Source organism: Falco punctatus, assembly GCF_963210335.1.
Source record: "Falco punctatus genome assembly, chromosome: 3".
Taxonomy (NCBI): domain Eukaryota; kingdom Metazoa; phylum Chordata; class Aves; order Falconiformes; family Falconidae; genus Falco; species Falco punctatus.
The window spans coordinates 103,086,538-103,102,026 of NC_137582.1; the positions used below are offsets into that span (position 1 = coordinate 103,086,538).

The window sequence follows — 15,489 nt, forward strand, 5'->3', positions numbered from 1 at the left end:
CCCCCGGCCCGGTCCAGCGCCCCGGCAGCCCCCGGCCCGGCCGCCCGGCGGGCCTCAGGGGAACGGCGGGGCTCAGCAGAGCTGCGGGGCGGGGACGCTGAGCCCCGGCTGCCCCGGGGTCGGGCTGGGGCGGAAACCGAAAGCGATAGTCAGGAAGCAGCCCTGCTCGATCCGTTGGCTGTTACTCAGGTAATCCGTTCTCTTCTATACAGAAGTTGTTGGGAGGGATCTGTTCTGCGTAATGCGTGGATAACTTTCGTTTAAAGCAGAGCTAGGACAAGCTATGTAGGTTTATTTTGCTCTGGTCTGGCGAAGAAGCCCAAAGTGATACAGCAGCGCCCGCCCGCCTGCGAGCAGTGAGTCAAACACCACAGGGGAAAGGCCAGCACCAGTTAACACTGGAGTTCATCCTTAACGCAGTCCTTTTTGTGTGCCATTTCTCTTAATTCAAGTCATATTTTCAAAGTTTTCTTTGCAATGTAAGGGCCAGAACTTAATACATATATGTTTTATGTATGTATATGTAACGTATGATTATAGAGATACACATACATGGAAGCAAATAATCTTATGTAAATAGAAAATGTGAGGAGAGACAGCTTTAAAAAAGAGAGTTAGTGATACTGCAGCTGATACTGGTCCAAAACCAAAACTGTCGTGTCCTTAACAGGTGTTACATTTAGCACACTGGACAAGACATCTGATAACTGAATTATGTTAAGGAGCAAAGCATTCAGTCTGTTAAAACCGATTCCCTTGATGTCTGGCCAGTCAAATTTGGCTTATAAACTTACTCATCCAGCTATTGCTTCACATGGACTTCACTGTCATGGAAGGATTGCAAATTACAGACAGAGGTGCAAGACATGCCCATGTAATGCTGGAAGACGAACAATTAGTGCTGCTCAGGCCAAGGTTGGTATCTGGAGAGCCCCCTTCCCTCTGCCAGGTTCCTTTAAGTGTTTTAGTTCACTACTGTCGGTATAATTTTTTGAGATTGTACCTGGTGCTTGCAGAAGCCCAGTTCTGGAACCAAAGCTGCAGCCTGGCACTTTTCTATTGCATGAACTATTGTTCACACGTGTATCAAATGTGGCTGAAGTTGTGGTGGACTCAGCAGGTCCCTGCTAATGAAAAGATGAATTACTTGCAACTAGCCTGTTTCTAGCACACCAGCTGGTTTGTTTAAAGCTAAACCAGCTCTCGCTGCACTGCACTGCTTCCTTATGGATCACCTTTCTGCTTATGAAGTTTAGGAAGCGCTTCTAAAATGAATGCGGGTCAGACTCTTACCTTTGTGAGTGGTGTATTGTAATGGAGGAGGAAGCGGTGATAAAAGCAAGTGGTGTCATACAGTGCTACCTTACTGGCATCTGCCAGTCCATTGATCATATTTGGTGCTGTTTTCCGTCACTTAACAACAGAAGGTTTAGTTGCCATCCAGTCTAAGTAAGTTGCTGGAGGAGCATCAAGGTGTGATCATCAAGAAGATGGACAAGATCATCATAGTACATCAAGTCTTGTCTTTTATTTATTCTATCCGTCATTCATTCTGGAGGATGAATCTAGTTTATCTTTCTAAGGTCATGTTGTGTGATACACATAAGAAATTTACAGACTACAGCTGGGAACTTTGCACAATTTTCACAACCATGTGGGGCCGGCAGGCTTCAAAATACCTCAGCTGGCAAGAAATACCTTAGATATATTTAAGAACTTGGTATGCCTTTGCAATATGGTTGCACTGTTCATCTCATAGCTTTGTTTGCTGCTGCTCAGAACTGGTTCATGTTATCAGAGACACTGTTTGTGGTGAACTGCAGACCTGTCCTAACACAGAGGCTCCTTCTAGCCCATGTACTGCAGCAGAGTGGAACCAGAAATGCTGGTCAAGGCCAGGACAAAGCAGTATTACTGGTGTCTAGATTGTAAGCATTTAATAGACCCAGTTGGGATAAGCGTGAGTTTGCTCAGGACAAGGCTAAATATAGTTTAAGAGAAACTTCCAATTGTATTGACACCTTTTTTGGGACAGGTTTGAATCCTGGTTACTGGCTGAAGGCTTGTGTGAGAGGACTGAAGAACCAGGAAACTTCTGCCCAGCCCTGTGTGCCCAGAACAGATCAGCACACTGCTGTGGGAAACTGTTCAGGTTCAGTTAGCACAACGCAGGTTTCCTGGACGCAGGTCTAGGGCACAGTATGGGACAGAGACCTGAAGCGAATGGAGCACAGGAAACAACTGCAGGACATTAGACATGACTGTCTTTAAGGCAGGCAGCAAACCTTCAGCTGCCATTTCTGTCAGTAAGGGCTGCCTCTGGTTAGGTGTGTGGCCACCTGCACAGCCCCTGTCTTGGTGCAGGATAAAATTTGTGTGCACGGGTGTTGTAGAGGACTGGGCTCAAAACTCTCTGGGAAGAGGAGAAGTTCCAGTGTGAAGGTCTGTGTTGTCAGTGGGGTTTGCAGTATCTTCTCGGTGCTCTTCCCCACTGGTTCAGCATGTGGGCATGGGTGTGCTAAATCTTGCAGGAGGTAAGTTCAGGCACAGGTCTGGATGTTTGAAACACTGAAGGCGAGCAGTGTGGCAGCTGCCCAAGGATGGCCCTTAATTGTGCAAATTCGTTAGACCTGAACCATTCCTGACAGGTGTTTTTCAGACCCGTCTGAGCCTCAGTGCCTCCCTACGCCGCTACCTGCAGCTTCTCCAGCCATAATCAATACGCAAGAAACTTGGAGTAACTTTCTAGCAGCCTGTGTTTCATGGCACTGCTTGCAGAAATGAATTTGTGAGTAAGGTTGAGAAGCTAACAGATCTGTATGAAATCAGTATTGCTTCAGGACTGAAATGAAACTATTTGAGAACACCACCTCATAAGACTGGATTTAGATCTACATAGGTAGATATTCCTTAGTGTTACAGTCTAAATCAGCACTCAGTGAAAATACTGGGAAGTTGTCTAAGGTACCACACAAGTACCAAGTGACTGGATTTATTCTGTATCATTAAAAGCAGTACTGAGTTCCATCAGTTCCCTGCTTTACAGATGTGAATTTAAATGACCACCACAGCATTGCTCCTTTAAGGGTGTTCTTCTGCACAAAGGAGTCTTTATTCTATTCCCTGTTGCAGGTCATGGCAGAAACAGAGTTGCCGGGCATTTTGATTCTGGATATAGGAGGAACTCATGGTGTGTTGGAAAACCTTGCAGCACTTTTGAAGAAACACTTTCACCTTATCACCATGAAGGAATTTCTTGAACACAAAAAAGAAATGAGCAAAAAAATCCAATCTGTTTTCGTATTTGAAGGCAGACCAACTATTGACCGGGAGCTCCTAGAAAGCCTGCCTAATTTAAAAGTAATTGGAAACTCTGGGGTTGGAGTTGATCACTTAGATGTGAAAATGATTTCTGAGTTTGGTGTAAAAGTGACCAACACCCCACATGCTGTGGCGGACTCAACGGCAGACATAGGAATGGCCTTGATGCTGGCCTCTGCCAGAAGGCTAGTGGAAGGTAAGGTTTTAAATTTTCCTGGCTCTTAGCTACTTCTTTAACATGTCTCACTTTTGCTATGATACAGATGATCTTTCAGAATCAATATTTGGGATGCTTATACAGGGGAAAAAATGTCTGAGGACTCCGTTTTCAGAGGCCTCTACTCCTGTGTCCCACTTCTTTTTAAGGCAATGGTGACGAGAGTAAGGGCTTTGTCTCAGTTATGCATTTTAAAGTCACTTGTGACATCCTGTTTGGAATAATGTTTGGGGTTTAATTCTCCTCTGGGTGTTCACTGGGTGGGTTTTTACAGTTTATAGCTGTAAAAACTGAATACAAAATGCATCCAAATCAAATGTCACCACTTCTCCATTTCCCCACAGAACAAGCATTAAGAGCTATGGGGGGGGGGTTCAAAGCATTAATGGTCATGTCCCCATCTCTAAAGCAGTAACTGGTATAACTCTTCATTATTTTCCTGCTTCTATGAACAGTTTGTCTAAACCAATGGGTTGTATTTCCAGAAAAGCATTAGCATAATTATTGAAATAGCTGCTAATCCTTCTGGCAAAGTTATTCCAAAGAGTACCACCGTTAGTCCTTGTCAAAGGCAGACCCTTTCCCCACATGCCCTTGCTGTGCAAGTGCCTTGCAGGGTAAGGAAGGTGTCAGTAGAGACTATCACAAGAGGTTGCCTCTGTCTTCAGGGACTCATAGTCTTTCTGCCACGGCTGCTCCACCCCTGACCATGAAATAACACCTCTTTTCCCATGATATTTTCTCACTATTGCATCTTGCTGGACCTCAGGTTCTTTGTAGAAAAGCTTATAGAGATCCCTGGCTGAGCTGGAATTTGCAGCCTTCACCCCCACTCAAGCAGTGGGGCTGCTTCGGGCTGTGACTGAAGAGAGAAATGGTGAGATTTACCCCAGCTAAAAAAAAGTGGGGTCAGTTCCTGACAGGTGGTAAGTGTCAAAGAAGCTATTATTTGGCTTCCAAGAAGATCCTTCAGCCACAGAAGAGTGAATTGCATGAGGAGCCATTCCTCCCAGTACAGCACCCACCAGGGACCCCACTGTGGCTATGTTACTGGCTCCAGCCCTGGCTGCAGGGAATAGCAATGTCCAGGCTTTTCCGTAAACCAGTCAGAACTGGCAAGGATGTTTTGCAAGGGGTGCTCCAGACAGAGCCCTGCTGCTGTGGTGGTGAGAAACTTCATCTTTCCCCCAAACCTACGCGTATGGTCGGTTTGTACCCATTTAGCATGTGTTTACATCCAGGCTGCCAGGTGGCCGTCTCTCCAGACACAAAGTGTTTTGCTGTTGACTGGCTGGGAGTGGAAGTAACCAGAGCGACGCTTGGCATCATTGGGATGGGCAGCATTGGGTACAAAGTGGCTCAGAGGGCCAGAGCCTTCGACATGAGGATCCTGTACCATAACAGGCACCAGAGGTAAAAACATCTGGTTTCTGCATGTAGTTAGGGGGCAGTGAGGGAAACCATGGCTCTGCTCTGCATCCCTGGTCCTCCTAGGCACTTGTGACAGTTGTCAGCAGCATGAGGAGCACCAGCATGCCGCCACTTCCTCCCTTTGGCTCCTCGGGAAGCAACTCCCCCTCACCTCCTGCGCTCGCTCCACCCTGGTTAGCTACTAGCCCTTTGGAATAAGGGCTGTGTAACCTTCCTGAAGATGTTGCCCAAGCAAACCATGCCTTGTGCCCTTGTTATGTCCTCTGTCCTGCCAGACTCTTCTTCAGGCTTCTGGCAGCACCCCCGAGCCACCCAGCTGGCCACCCCTCTCCTTAGCCCAGCCAGATCGCTCATCACACCGGCATCAGTGACAAGGATCTTCACTTCTCTTAGCTTCATAGTTCCATTCCTTTTGGACTTCACTTGCCCTTCATCCGTTTTCCACTCCCAAGTCCTAAGGCGCATGTCACACAAGGAGAGACTCTACAGGGATTGGCATAGAGGCAGGAGAGAAGAGCGGGGTCTGACTGCATCAACAACCTCCTAATATTGCCTGTGTGCTTTGCTTTCACGCATACATCACTCCTTCAGCATCCCACCAGTGCTCTAGCTCTTGCTCCCTCTAGCCCACATCCTTCCTGCCTCCTTTCCACCCTCTGTACCTGTCAATGTCTTTTCCTTTACCTTGGCCTCAAACCTCGTGATCTCTGCGCTGTTCCAGATCTCTCCTAGAGCTGATTGATTGTTAACACCAGTGAGAAATAGTTGTGTCAGTTTGGGTGTGTGCATATTTTTCCTTCAGGAGCCAGGAGGAGGAAGAGGCAGTTGGTGCCCACTACTGTGAGAAGATGGAAGACTTGCTGCAGCAAGCTGACTTTGTTATGTTGATTGTGAACCTGACTCCTGAGACTCACAAACTGATAGGAAAAAAGGAGCTGGGGCTGATGAAACCCACAGCTACTCTTATAAACATCAGCCGAGGTAGGATGATCCAAAAGCGGTGTTTATGGCTCTGCAGTTAAGACTGTGTTTTGTCTGATTATGTTGACAGTCCCCCCTCCAGCCTGTCTGTGATGTCGCTGTGTTGTTTGAGTCATGAAGCAGCTGACAGTCTAGAAATGAATGATTTATCAAGGTCAGATGCTCTGTGTTCAAAGGTCCTATGGAATTTAGGGATGCTCAGCAGGTGTTCTGTTCTCTTTAGCCTTATCCTAGAGACAGCTTTATTCAGTGGAAATAATTGAAAGGTTTATCGTCACTGATGGGGTACAGGGAAAAAACTAAGTTTCATTTGGAACAGCCATATAGAAAATAAACCTCCCATGCGATTATAGATCTGTTGGCACTGAACAAGCATATGAGAGAGATCATAGTTTCAGTAAACAAAGCAGAGATGAATGAGCAGAAAGTTTGAAGAGATTAAATTCTTTGCCTATAATAGTACAGGAAATCATTGTCAAAATGAGGAAAAGACTGAAACCAGACACATCCCAGAAAAAGCCTTATGCAGTGGACCATAATCCTCCTCTAATGAAAGATTAACCAATAAAATCTCTTCTTTGTTTGGTAAACGGTTATTAGGAAGACATCCTATTTCCTAACAAGACAGAGATCCTGTTAACTGTTCTCACTAGACCCTTGAGACCTTTCCCTACTCCCAGGTAAAAATGTGTTCATTAACTCATCACCACAGCACGTTTTCATTTCTCTGCAGGTGCCGTTATTGATCAAGATGCGTTGGTGGAAGCTCTCTCCAATAAAGTTATTAGGGCTGCCGCTCTGGACGTGACATACCCTGAGCCTCTGCCAAGGTAAAGAAAAACCTGTTTTCCATTCTATTAATCTGAAAGGTTTTAAACTGTGTGCAGAAGTGTGCTCATAATCTTGATTTCTCCAGGGAGTCTCTCTGTTTAAGTCCACTGTTTAAGGGCAAACCCTCAGCCTGTCTTGCACAATCATAAATAAATGCCAAACTGTTTGCCTTTCCCACCTCTGTCAGTTCCTTGCCAGCCTAACGGACAGGCAGGGCAGCGAGACGGGTAGAGAGGAAGAAGAAATGGTTAAGCCAGCTCCCTACAGCTCTGGTGGTTCTGTGCTTGTGGCCCTTTTATCTCAACATGCCACTGCTGTTTCCTGAGGTTCCGTTCTTAACAACTAGCATTGATAGCTGCAGAGTAAATTCGTGTAATACATGCTGTTCTTTCTGTTTCTTACAGAGATCATCCTTTATTAAAATTAAATAACATCATCATAACCCCTCACATTGGAACTGCAACAGTCCAAGCTATCCGTATGATGGCGGAAGAAGCGATAGCAAATATGCTGGCTGTTCTCAATGGCCAACCCATCCCAAGTGAAGTGTGTCCCAAATGATGCATGCCAGATGGCATCGCTGAATCTCGTGTGTGTTGGAAGAAGGGCTCGCCAGAGTCAAGAAGACGCTCAATATGAGTTATGCATCTTGCACAACTTTATTAGTTTCTAACACTACTTATAGAGAACCGATACACATGCATATTCGTAAAGCAGAAATATAATTGGTTAGTAGTCTCTCAACGCGCGCGGTTCTCACACCCCTAATTATCATGACTAAAATAAGCATTCTATCCATGTGGCTAATTGTGTTGCTGTGCTTCAGCCTTGTAGTTTGTTACTCCCTATTTTCCCATACCGGTCCCTATCTTGCTTGGCCCTGCACCTGCTTTCCCAGCAGCTGTAGCTTGTTACAGCCACGGCCTGTTGGCACAACATAATTACTTGGTCTCAGGATTCAAGGATAGCTCAAGGCTACCTTTCTTGTTAACTTCAGCACAGCAACTTCAGCACAATTCTGATTACAGGCCTATTCTAATACCAGGCCTGGATTGTGCAATCTTCAGAGATTCTAAGGCCACACTTCTGCAGCCATTCTTCTGCAATTCCCCCTTTTTTCTTTTGCACAAGCCAGGCCTGGTTGGTTATGTTAAAAACTACTCTCTTTAAACAAGAAAAAACACAGCTAAAAACTAAAAGCATTACAATAATGATTATAACAAAGCGTATTCCTTCCATCAATAACGTCTTTAACCAACCTGTTATGCCCAATCCTCTCAACCATTCATCAAAGGGATTATCATCAACAAGAATATGATTCATGTTTCCCTGCAGTTGTGACAACTTCTTGTGGATAGATATGGAATGATCGGAAAGGTTCACACAACACATCCCTTCAAAATCCTCACAACCGTGTCCATGTGCTAATAACAAAAAATCTACTGCAGCTCTATTTTGTAATGTAGCATGCCTAACACTATCTACGTCAAGTGATAACGAACTTAAAATCTGTGATGTAAGATTAAATTGCTTCTCTCCCCAACACGCTAACCTTTGTATATTCTTAGCGTTTAATGCAGTCATTGCTCCTGGCATAAATATGGAGGCTAAGACATTTGTTGTTGCAGACTGCAGATCGACTCAGTCATTACATGTTTCATCAAAGGTGCGCAGTGCCCTCCGTGATCTATGCAATTGTGGAGTCATTTTCAATAAGTCTTTCATACGTGGAGCAAACAAAGTTCAACGCCCTAAATAACATGGTCCACCGACAGGATTCAAAGGAATCCCTGGCCATGCTCTGTCTCCACACATCAAAAAGACTCCCCGTGGCAACTGATAGCCCCCTGATACATTTACATGTAAGCCTCCAGCTTTCAGTTCACCCCCATTAGGTGAACCGGTTAAATTTTGAAACCTTGTATCAAACTCCCATTCACGCTGACCTGCTAGCCACAGTCGCCACGGTTCACCAAACCAAATTACTCCAGTGCCATTTAGAGGTTGAAGTGGTGGTACCGTGTCCTCGCATTCTGGCATTCCCGTTGCAGTCACGTTAACGTATTTAACGGACGTAATGCTACCTAATAGGTCTAACTCCTGCAATGGCAAATGATATGGTCGATTCAAATTCTCAATAACTGTTTTCTGCCACGCTGCATTACGCATAGAAGGCCAAACAAATTGCCCATTCGGACTCATACATGTACCATTCTGATTGGAAGTCAGATCCACTGTTTTAACATTTCAAAAAACCATCAAAATTTGTTTCTTTCTCTTGCAGGGGAATACCAATTAAACAAGTTCTGAAGGGGTTGTCTGCTTGCTGCAAACGTAAACAAAAGTCTGTTACCCCCGTGATATTTGCCGATGTCACCCATATGTTTGTTCTAGGCAAGATGTCAAAAATACTTTGGCCAATGGGTAAAAAATTCATCAAGACCGTAAACCAAGTCCACCACTTAAACATGTTTAGTCCTACAATTTCCACTTTTTTTTTTTTTTTTTTTTTTCATTCCACCCCAAAACTCTGTGCTTTCACAGATTCTGATGATGTATACTGTCTCCAATCAGCATGGTATTACACTAGTCATATGCTTTCTCTTGTTTCATGCCCAGTTACTAATCAAACACATACACTCTTTACACCATTTACATTTAAGCTTTGGCTTACAGAACCCACATAGCATACATCGGCACTATACCCACGTGTTACATCCCTTACAACATAGACAGTTTATTCTGTCTGCTCGCTCTGAGTCTTCTCTTCTGTCTTCTGATCTTGACATACAGGTCGCGCAAACTTGCTAGGGACCCATATAGGTCCTTTATCTGTGGAGATACAAAAATAACCTCTACCGATAAATAACACCGGATTAGGTCCTTCCCATACACCTCAAGCCATATTTTTATACAGAACATTCAAACCAGGAACTGTAGTTGTTTGGTTCCCTCGTGCTGTTTGGTGATGTATAACAACAGGTGGTCCCTCTCTATCCTCCGTAAGGGAGAGAGAGTTTAAGGTAAACAACACCTTAGTCAACCGTTTAGTTACATCTATGTCCTGCGATACTTTCTGTCTCTGAAGATAATCCTTCAGGGTACAGTTTGCCCTTTCAACAACTGCTTTCAGTTCTAAGGTTTGAAGGTTGACCCGTGGTTCACCAGTGATCACTTGTTTCTGCCACTGATTATCAGATTGCCAAACACACGCAGCCTTCTTCATCTTTCGTCCTGCATCTGTAAACACTGTTGGCCCATCAGCTGGTCTTTTTGAGCGTAACAGTCTCGCAATCCACTGATAATGTTCTATCATCTTCCAGAGAGGTCCTTTTGGCTGGTGGTTGTGTACAACACCTGTATAGCCCATCAAGGCTTCCTGTATGGCTGTTGAATGTCTCAGAAGCCATTCATAATCATCACCACGGACTGGAATACTGATATCTGCTGGTTCAGTCCCATCAGTTTCAACTATCCTGTCTCTTCTTTTTCTCACCAAGGCCGCTACTGCTTCAGGGCGACTTAAAATACGATGTCTGGGTTGCAATGGCAAAACCAACCACTCTAAAATGATCACCGTATTTTCCCCCTTTTTCTTTTGCCATTGCAAAATAAGGGCAAAAGGTGAAGTGGCAACATTACAAACCAAAAAAGATAACGGATGATTTGCCATTCGGTGACCACACCAGCCAGTCTGAATCTTGTGGGACACAACTTTCAGGGCAGCCCGCTGTTCTGGTGAACAAGTTTGAGGACTGTTGGCTTCGGTGCCATGCAACCAGGATCGGAATAGTTGCAAATCATTATTACTGAGTCTCTTTGTGTGTCATCAGGGTGTAAGGGAATCGTGAAAAAGACAGAACAGTCTTTCAAGTCCATCACAACAATTTGCCAAATCTGTGGGATCATCATAAAAGGTGGAAGAGCAGGTTGCAACGCTCCCGTCGCTAAAATCTGATCATTAACCTTCCATAAATCATGTCCCAGTTATGTGCATCAAGATTATTAATCAGTACTGGACAAGCTAACGAGCTGGTCACCTGCCATTCTCCCTCCAAAACAGCATCACGAGTAACACCAGACCAACACTGTAGAATTGGATCTTTTCTCAAGTTCAGCATCGGTGGGGTAGTTGGGCTAACTGGAGGAATTACAGGTATTGAAGTAGTAGGCAGGTTCATTTTAACTCGCTTTACCAGGTTTCTTAATTTATCTATTACCTCCTGTAAGGATTTCTCTGTATTGTTATCAAGGTTTCTCCCCGCCTTCTTCCTCAAACCCGTCCGATGATGTTTCAGGACGAGGAAGAACTTTTGGTTTGTCCGCTGTCTTATCTAAAAGCTCCGGCACTGTCGAACACGCAGGGGCGGACATACCCTTCATAGGACGAGTATGCCCAACTCCGAAAAGTGTAACCAAGAGAGAAGGCTTAGGTGAATCACCCTTCTGCTCCACCGGCTTTTCTACACATCTCTCCCCAAAGCTTCTATGGCTGCCACTGCTACTTTTTTTTTTTTTTTTTGCTTTCATAATTTCCAGAGTGTTAACTATCGACTGCCACCCCAGAGGCAATTTCCCACTTCTCTCCATTCCACAATACTAAACAATAACGCAGGCTCAGGGATCTTATTCTTTTTTCGTGCCCAGCGAACTAAGGTCTCCACTTCTGTCTCTGTAACGCCCTCCCCTCTCTTAAGGAGGATGCCAGTTAACAGTTTAATTGCCGCGTCTAATTCCATCGCAGTCTTCTCAGAGCTCTCCCCTTTCACAGAAGGATATCAGCGCAGAGAAGCCCTGCCGCGATTTACTCGTCACGGCCTTCCGTAGTGCTCCCCCCCCCCCGCCTTCACAGAGAGGAATTTAGCATAGAGTCCTGCCGCGATTTACTCTACACGGTCTTACCACCGGTGGGGGTGCGATCTGCAGCTCCACACCGAACTCTGGACTCCCCTTTTCGCCAGCAGCTGGGGGGATCCGTGGCGGTGGGTGGGCGGGTGAGCGGGGGGAGCCGCGGGGTATGGCACGGCGCGCTGGCGGGGCACGGGGAACTGTGCTGGTGTAAGAAGCAATCTGGCTAGCGAAGTACAGTCACTGGGTGTCATGATTTCAGAGTCAAACAAATAAGTCAACAAGTGTTTGACTGGTTCAGATTGTAATCCATATCGTGTAACGGCTTGTCGCAGCTGCTGCATAGATTTCCAATCAAAAGTTTTCCACACAGCGGCTGCTGAACCAGCAGGTAAAGCAGTAGTCTGCACCGGACAAGCAACAGCAGAAGCAGCTTCCCACTCTCCCTCCAATATAGTGTCTCTTACAACCCCAGACCAACGACTTTGGGGAGCAGCAGGGGGGAGGATAACACCTTCCTGGGTCAGGATCTGAACATCACGACCGGCAGTAGGCAGATGGCATTCGTTCAATTGCTGCTGCAAGTGGTTTAGGGTCCGGTCAGAGGGTTTGGTTCGGGGACGGGGGATCAGGGCAGGTGCAGGTGGGGTGGGTTCATTTTCTTTATCAGACTCCGCGTTCTCATTCAGAGGCGCACTCAGACCCGCCATAGTACCCTCGTCCTCATCTAACGGGGGGGGCAGCTCTCGGTAGCTTTCAGGGCGGCGCGGAGCACCCGATGCGGCGGCACCCTCCGGAGATGGTGTCGGATTTAACAGCTCGGTCGCAGATTTTTTAATGGGCACAATTGTGCCTTTTGCAGATGGAGCGCCGAGACTAAACAACCGGGAAGACTATGACTCGGATTCCCGACCGAGGAGGTCTGAGGCAGCCATAGCCATTTTTTTCTCTGCAAACAGGGATCGTAAATGGTTTATGACCTCCCGGCAGGCAGTCCCCAAGTCCTTGGCCGACTTGCTGCCGCTAAGGATCGCATCGCAAAGGGAATCCCCGACCTCTCGCCACTCAGTCACACTAAACAGCAATTGCGGGTCTTTTAAGTGTCCATGTTCAGCCGCCCACCTACAGAGCTCATGGAGCTTCTTAGTGCTCACGCTAGCCTCTCGCTTAGCAAGAGTATCAGTTAATAGCGTGAGTGCCGCTTCCCTTTCCATTATCGAGGGAAAAACGGTCCTACGGGTGCAGGTCCGCGCACGACGTCGATGCCGGATTCAGACACCTTTACTCCTTACGGATGTCTTCCTGCTCGAACTCTTCACAGTGACTCCCAGCTTTGCAAAGCCCACCGTCGTGATGCAGAGGCAGAGTTTTCCCAGCAATTACCAGCTTTCCCGTCGTTCGGGTGCCAATTGTTGGAAGAAGGGCTCGCCGGAGTCAAGAAGACGCTCAATGTGAGTTATGCATCTTGCTCAGCTTTATTAGTTTCTAACACTACTTATAGAGAACCGATACGCATGCATATTCATAAAGCAGAAATATAATTGGTTAGTAGTCTCTCAACGCGCGCGGTTCTCACACCCCTAATTATCATGACTAAAATAAGCATTCTATCCATGTGGCTAATTGTGTTACTGTGCTTCAACCTTGTAGTTTGTTACTCCCTATTTTCCCATACCGGTCCCTATCTTGCTTGGCCCTGCACCTGCTTTCCCAGCAGCTCTATCTTGTTACAGCCACGGCCTGTTGGCACAACATAATTACTTGGTCTCAGGATTCAAGAACAGCTCAAGGCTACCTTTCTTGTTAACTTCAGCACAGCAACTTCAGCACAATTCTGATTACAGGCCTATTCTAATACCAGGCCTGGATTGTGCAATCTTCAGAGATTCTAAGGCCATGCTTCTGCAGCCATTCTTCTACACGTGTGTACGGGAAGGCACTGTTTCTTACATACCACTTTTAAACTAAAAAAAAGCAACCTGTTCCTGCACCGTTCTTGTCACGATACTGCAAAGCTACCATCTCACTAGGCTTGATCTGTACTGTTAGTTACAATTCTAAAAAATAAAGAGGAACTAATTAAAGGGTTTTGTTTGAAGATGTTAAACTAAGCAGCTATGCATTTTGATCTTTTCAGTCCATTATTTCAGTGAATACCTGTGTTCTGTTCCCAGTACTTGCTGCTACATAATGAGAAGTACACCAAGCAGTTTGTGTATATATTAATCAAATATATTAAATGTGAATTGAGCATTAATTCCCCACAGAAATTTGACTGTATCCCAAAACACTTTTCAGCCAATGCTGCAATATTCTATCTTTACAGCAAAACACTGAAGAAGGCAGACTCCTTTGAAATGACTGTAGGCCTCAGGTCTTCTCATGTAAGAAGAGCTCTGCTTCATCTACATGTTAAATTAGAGCAAAGCCAATCACTGCAAAAGTATCTTTGATTTTCCTAAGGGGATCCTTTGAAAACCAAAGTAAATCCCAAGAGGTTTAGTTCCTCTGTGTGACAAAAATGATATTTTTATCTTGACTGGCCATGAAACAATAGTGGATCTATCCCTGAAGTTGCACGGGTGAGGGAACAGCCTAAAGCAAAATTAATGATCCTAACTTGCAGCCCACAGCCAAGCTTTTTCTTACATTCTCTTTCCTCTGAGCAAGCAACAAAGTTAGAAAATTCAGTAATTTGTCACCTCCAAAAGATCAGGCACCCTTTCCATTATTTTGCAGTGTGGTCAGGCTTCTGGAAGGGGCGGTAAAACAAAGTTTTAGCACAGGAAACATAGACGGGGCAAGAGTTAGATATTCAGATGCAAATAGTGAAATACTACTAACAAGACAACAGCAAGTACAGCTATAGGGGATTCCAAAATCTTCAACCCTTGAATGACTCTCCTTGGAGCTCTTCCCAAAGTTCCTACGGAAAATCAACGGTAGCTGTAAATAGTGTATTTTTAAAAACCAAATAACCCAAAACAAAACAAACAACCCCACTGCCAATTCACAGACCCTCGGGGAACCGCAAACAGGTAATCTATGATTCCTGAAGAAAAAACCCCACATTTGGAGTGCATAAGTCCTTGGGAAACACTTGCCTTAGCATCTATTATTTAAATAACTGTTGCTAACCTCAGAAGAAGGCACTGCAGTTAAGAAGACATGAGTGTCTCTTCAGGCTGCAAAAATGTCTGCAATGAAGCATTTAAAAATTAACCTGATAACTCAAAGTTCATGGTGAAAAAGTGCAATTTATTTTCACAATCTCTGTTTAGTCCAACATTTTCCTAAACTGCTTAGACACGGTAATTTGTGATTTCAGGATAGAGAAAGAGGTATATTGCACCAGACTATCGATGGTCTGAAACTAAGTAATTAATGAGAAATAATTGTGTGTTATGAGCCTGGTGGCAGTGATATGAAACCTTACAGACCATGAGGGACAGAATTCCAGACTTCCACAGTTTCCTGGATGTGTGAACAGAAAATGGAAAATCAAGCTATACCTTTTTTATTCTTATCATATCTCACTGTGGTGTCACATAACTCTACCTTTTGTTTATTTTTTCCTCATATTTTGAAGTTCAGGAGTGATCTTCTTGAAACTGAATGACTGGAGAACCAGGGAATGTGTACTTGGCGCAAAATTGCAACTTGGCTGATTAACTTGAGGGCTGTTCTTCAGAAAACCTTGTTTTTTTCAACCCAGTAGGAATTTTGTGACATATTTAACTGGATTTCACCCTTTATTCCTAGCCCCTCCTAAGTTACGTATCTGGGAATCTGACCCTTGTTAGAGATGCAGCACAGGGGCTCTTCAGTGCCAAGGTGAGCCAGACCCCCCGTACAACTCA

General features: G+C 45.1%; 1 protein-coding gene across 4 annotated transcripts; it reads left to right on the forward strand.

The window, feature by feature from the left end:
* The first annotated feature begins 53 nt into the window (after positions 1-53).
* On the forward strand, positions 54-13,733 carry LOC308060977 (putative 2-ketogluconate reductase). 4 transcript variants are annotated; one of them, XM_080380353.1, is made up of 7 exons: positions 54-189; positions 671-915; positions 3,133-3,517; positions 4,780-4,951; positions 5,772-5,950; positions 6,684-6,780; positions 7,186-13,733. In XM_080380353.1, the coding sequence occupies exons 2-7, from the start codon at positions 715-717 to the stop codon at positions 7,340-7,342; spliced, it is 1,191 nt and encodes a 396-aa protein (XP_080236479.1). In that variant the 5' UTR covers positions 54-189; positions 671-714; the 3' UTR covers positions 7,343-13,733. The 4 variants fall into 4 exon arrangements, with proteins under 4 accessions (XP_080236479.1, XP_080236480.1, XP_080236482.1 ...); XM_080380354.1 differs by lacking the exon at positions 671-915 and having other exon boundaries at positions 60-189; XM_080380356.1 differs by lacking the exon at positions 54-189 and having other exon boundaries at positions 679-915; positions 3,315-3,517.
* The last annotated feature ends 1,756 nt before the right edge of the window (positions 13,734-15,489 follow it).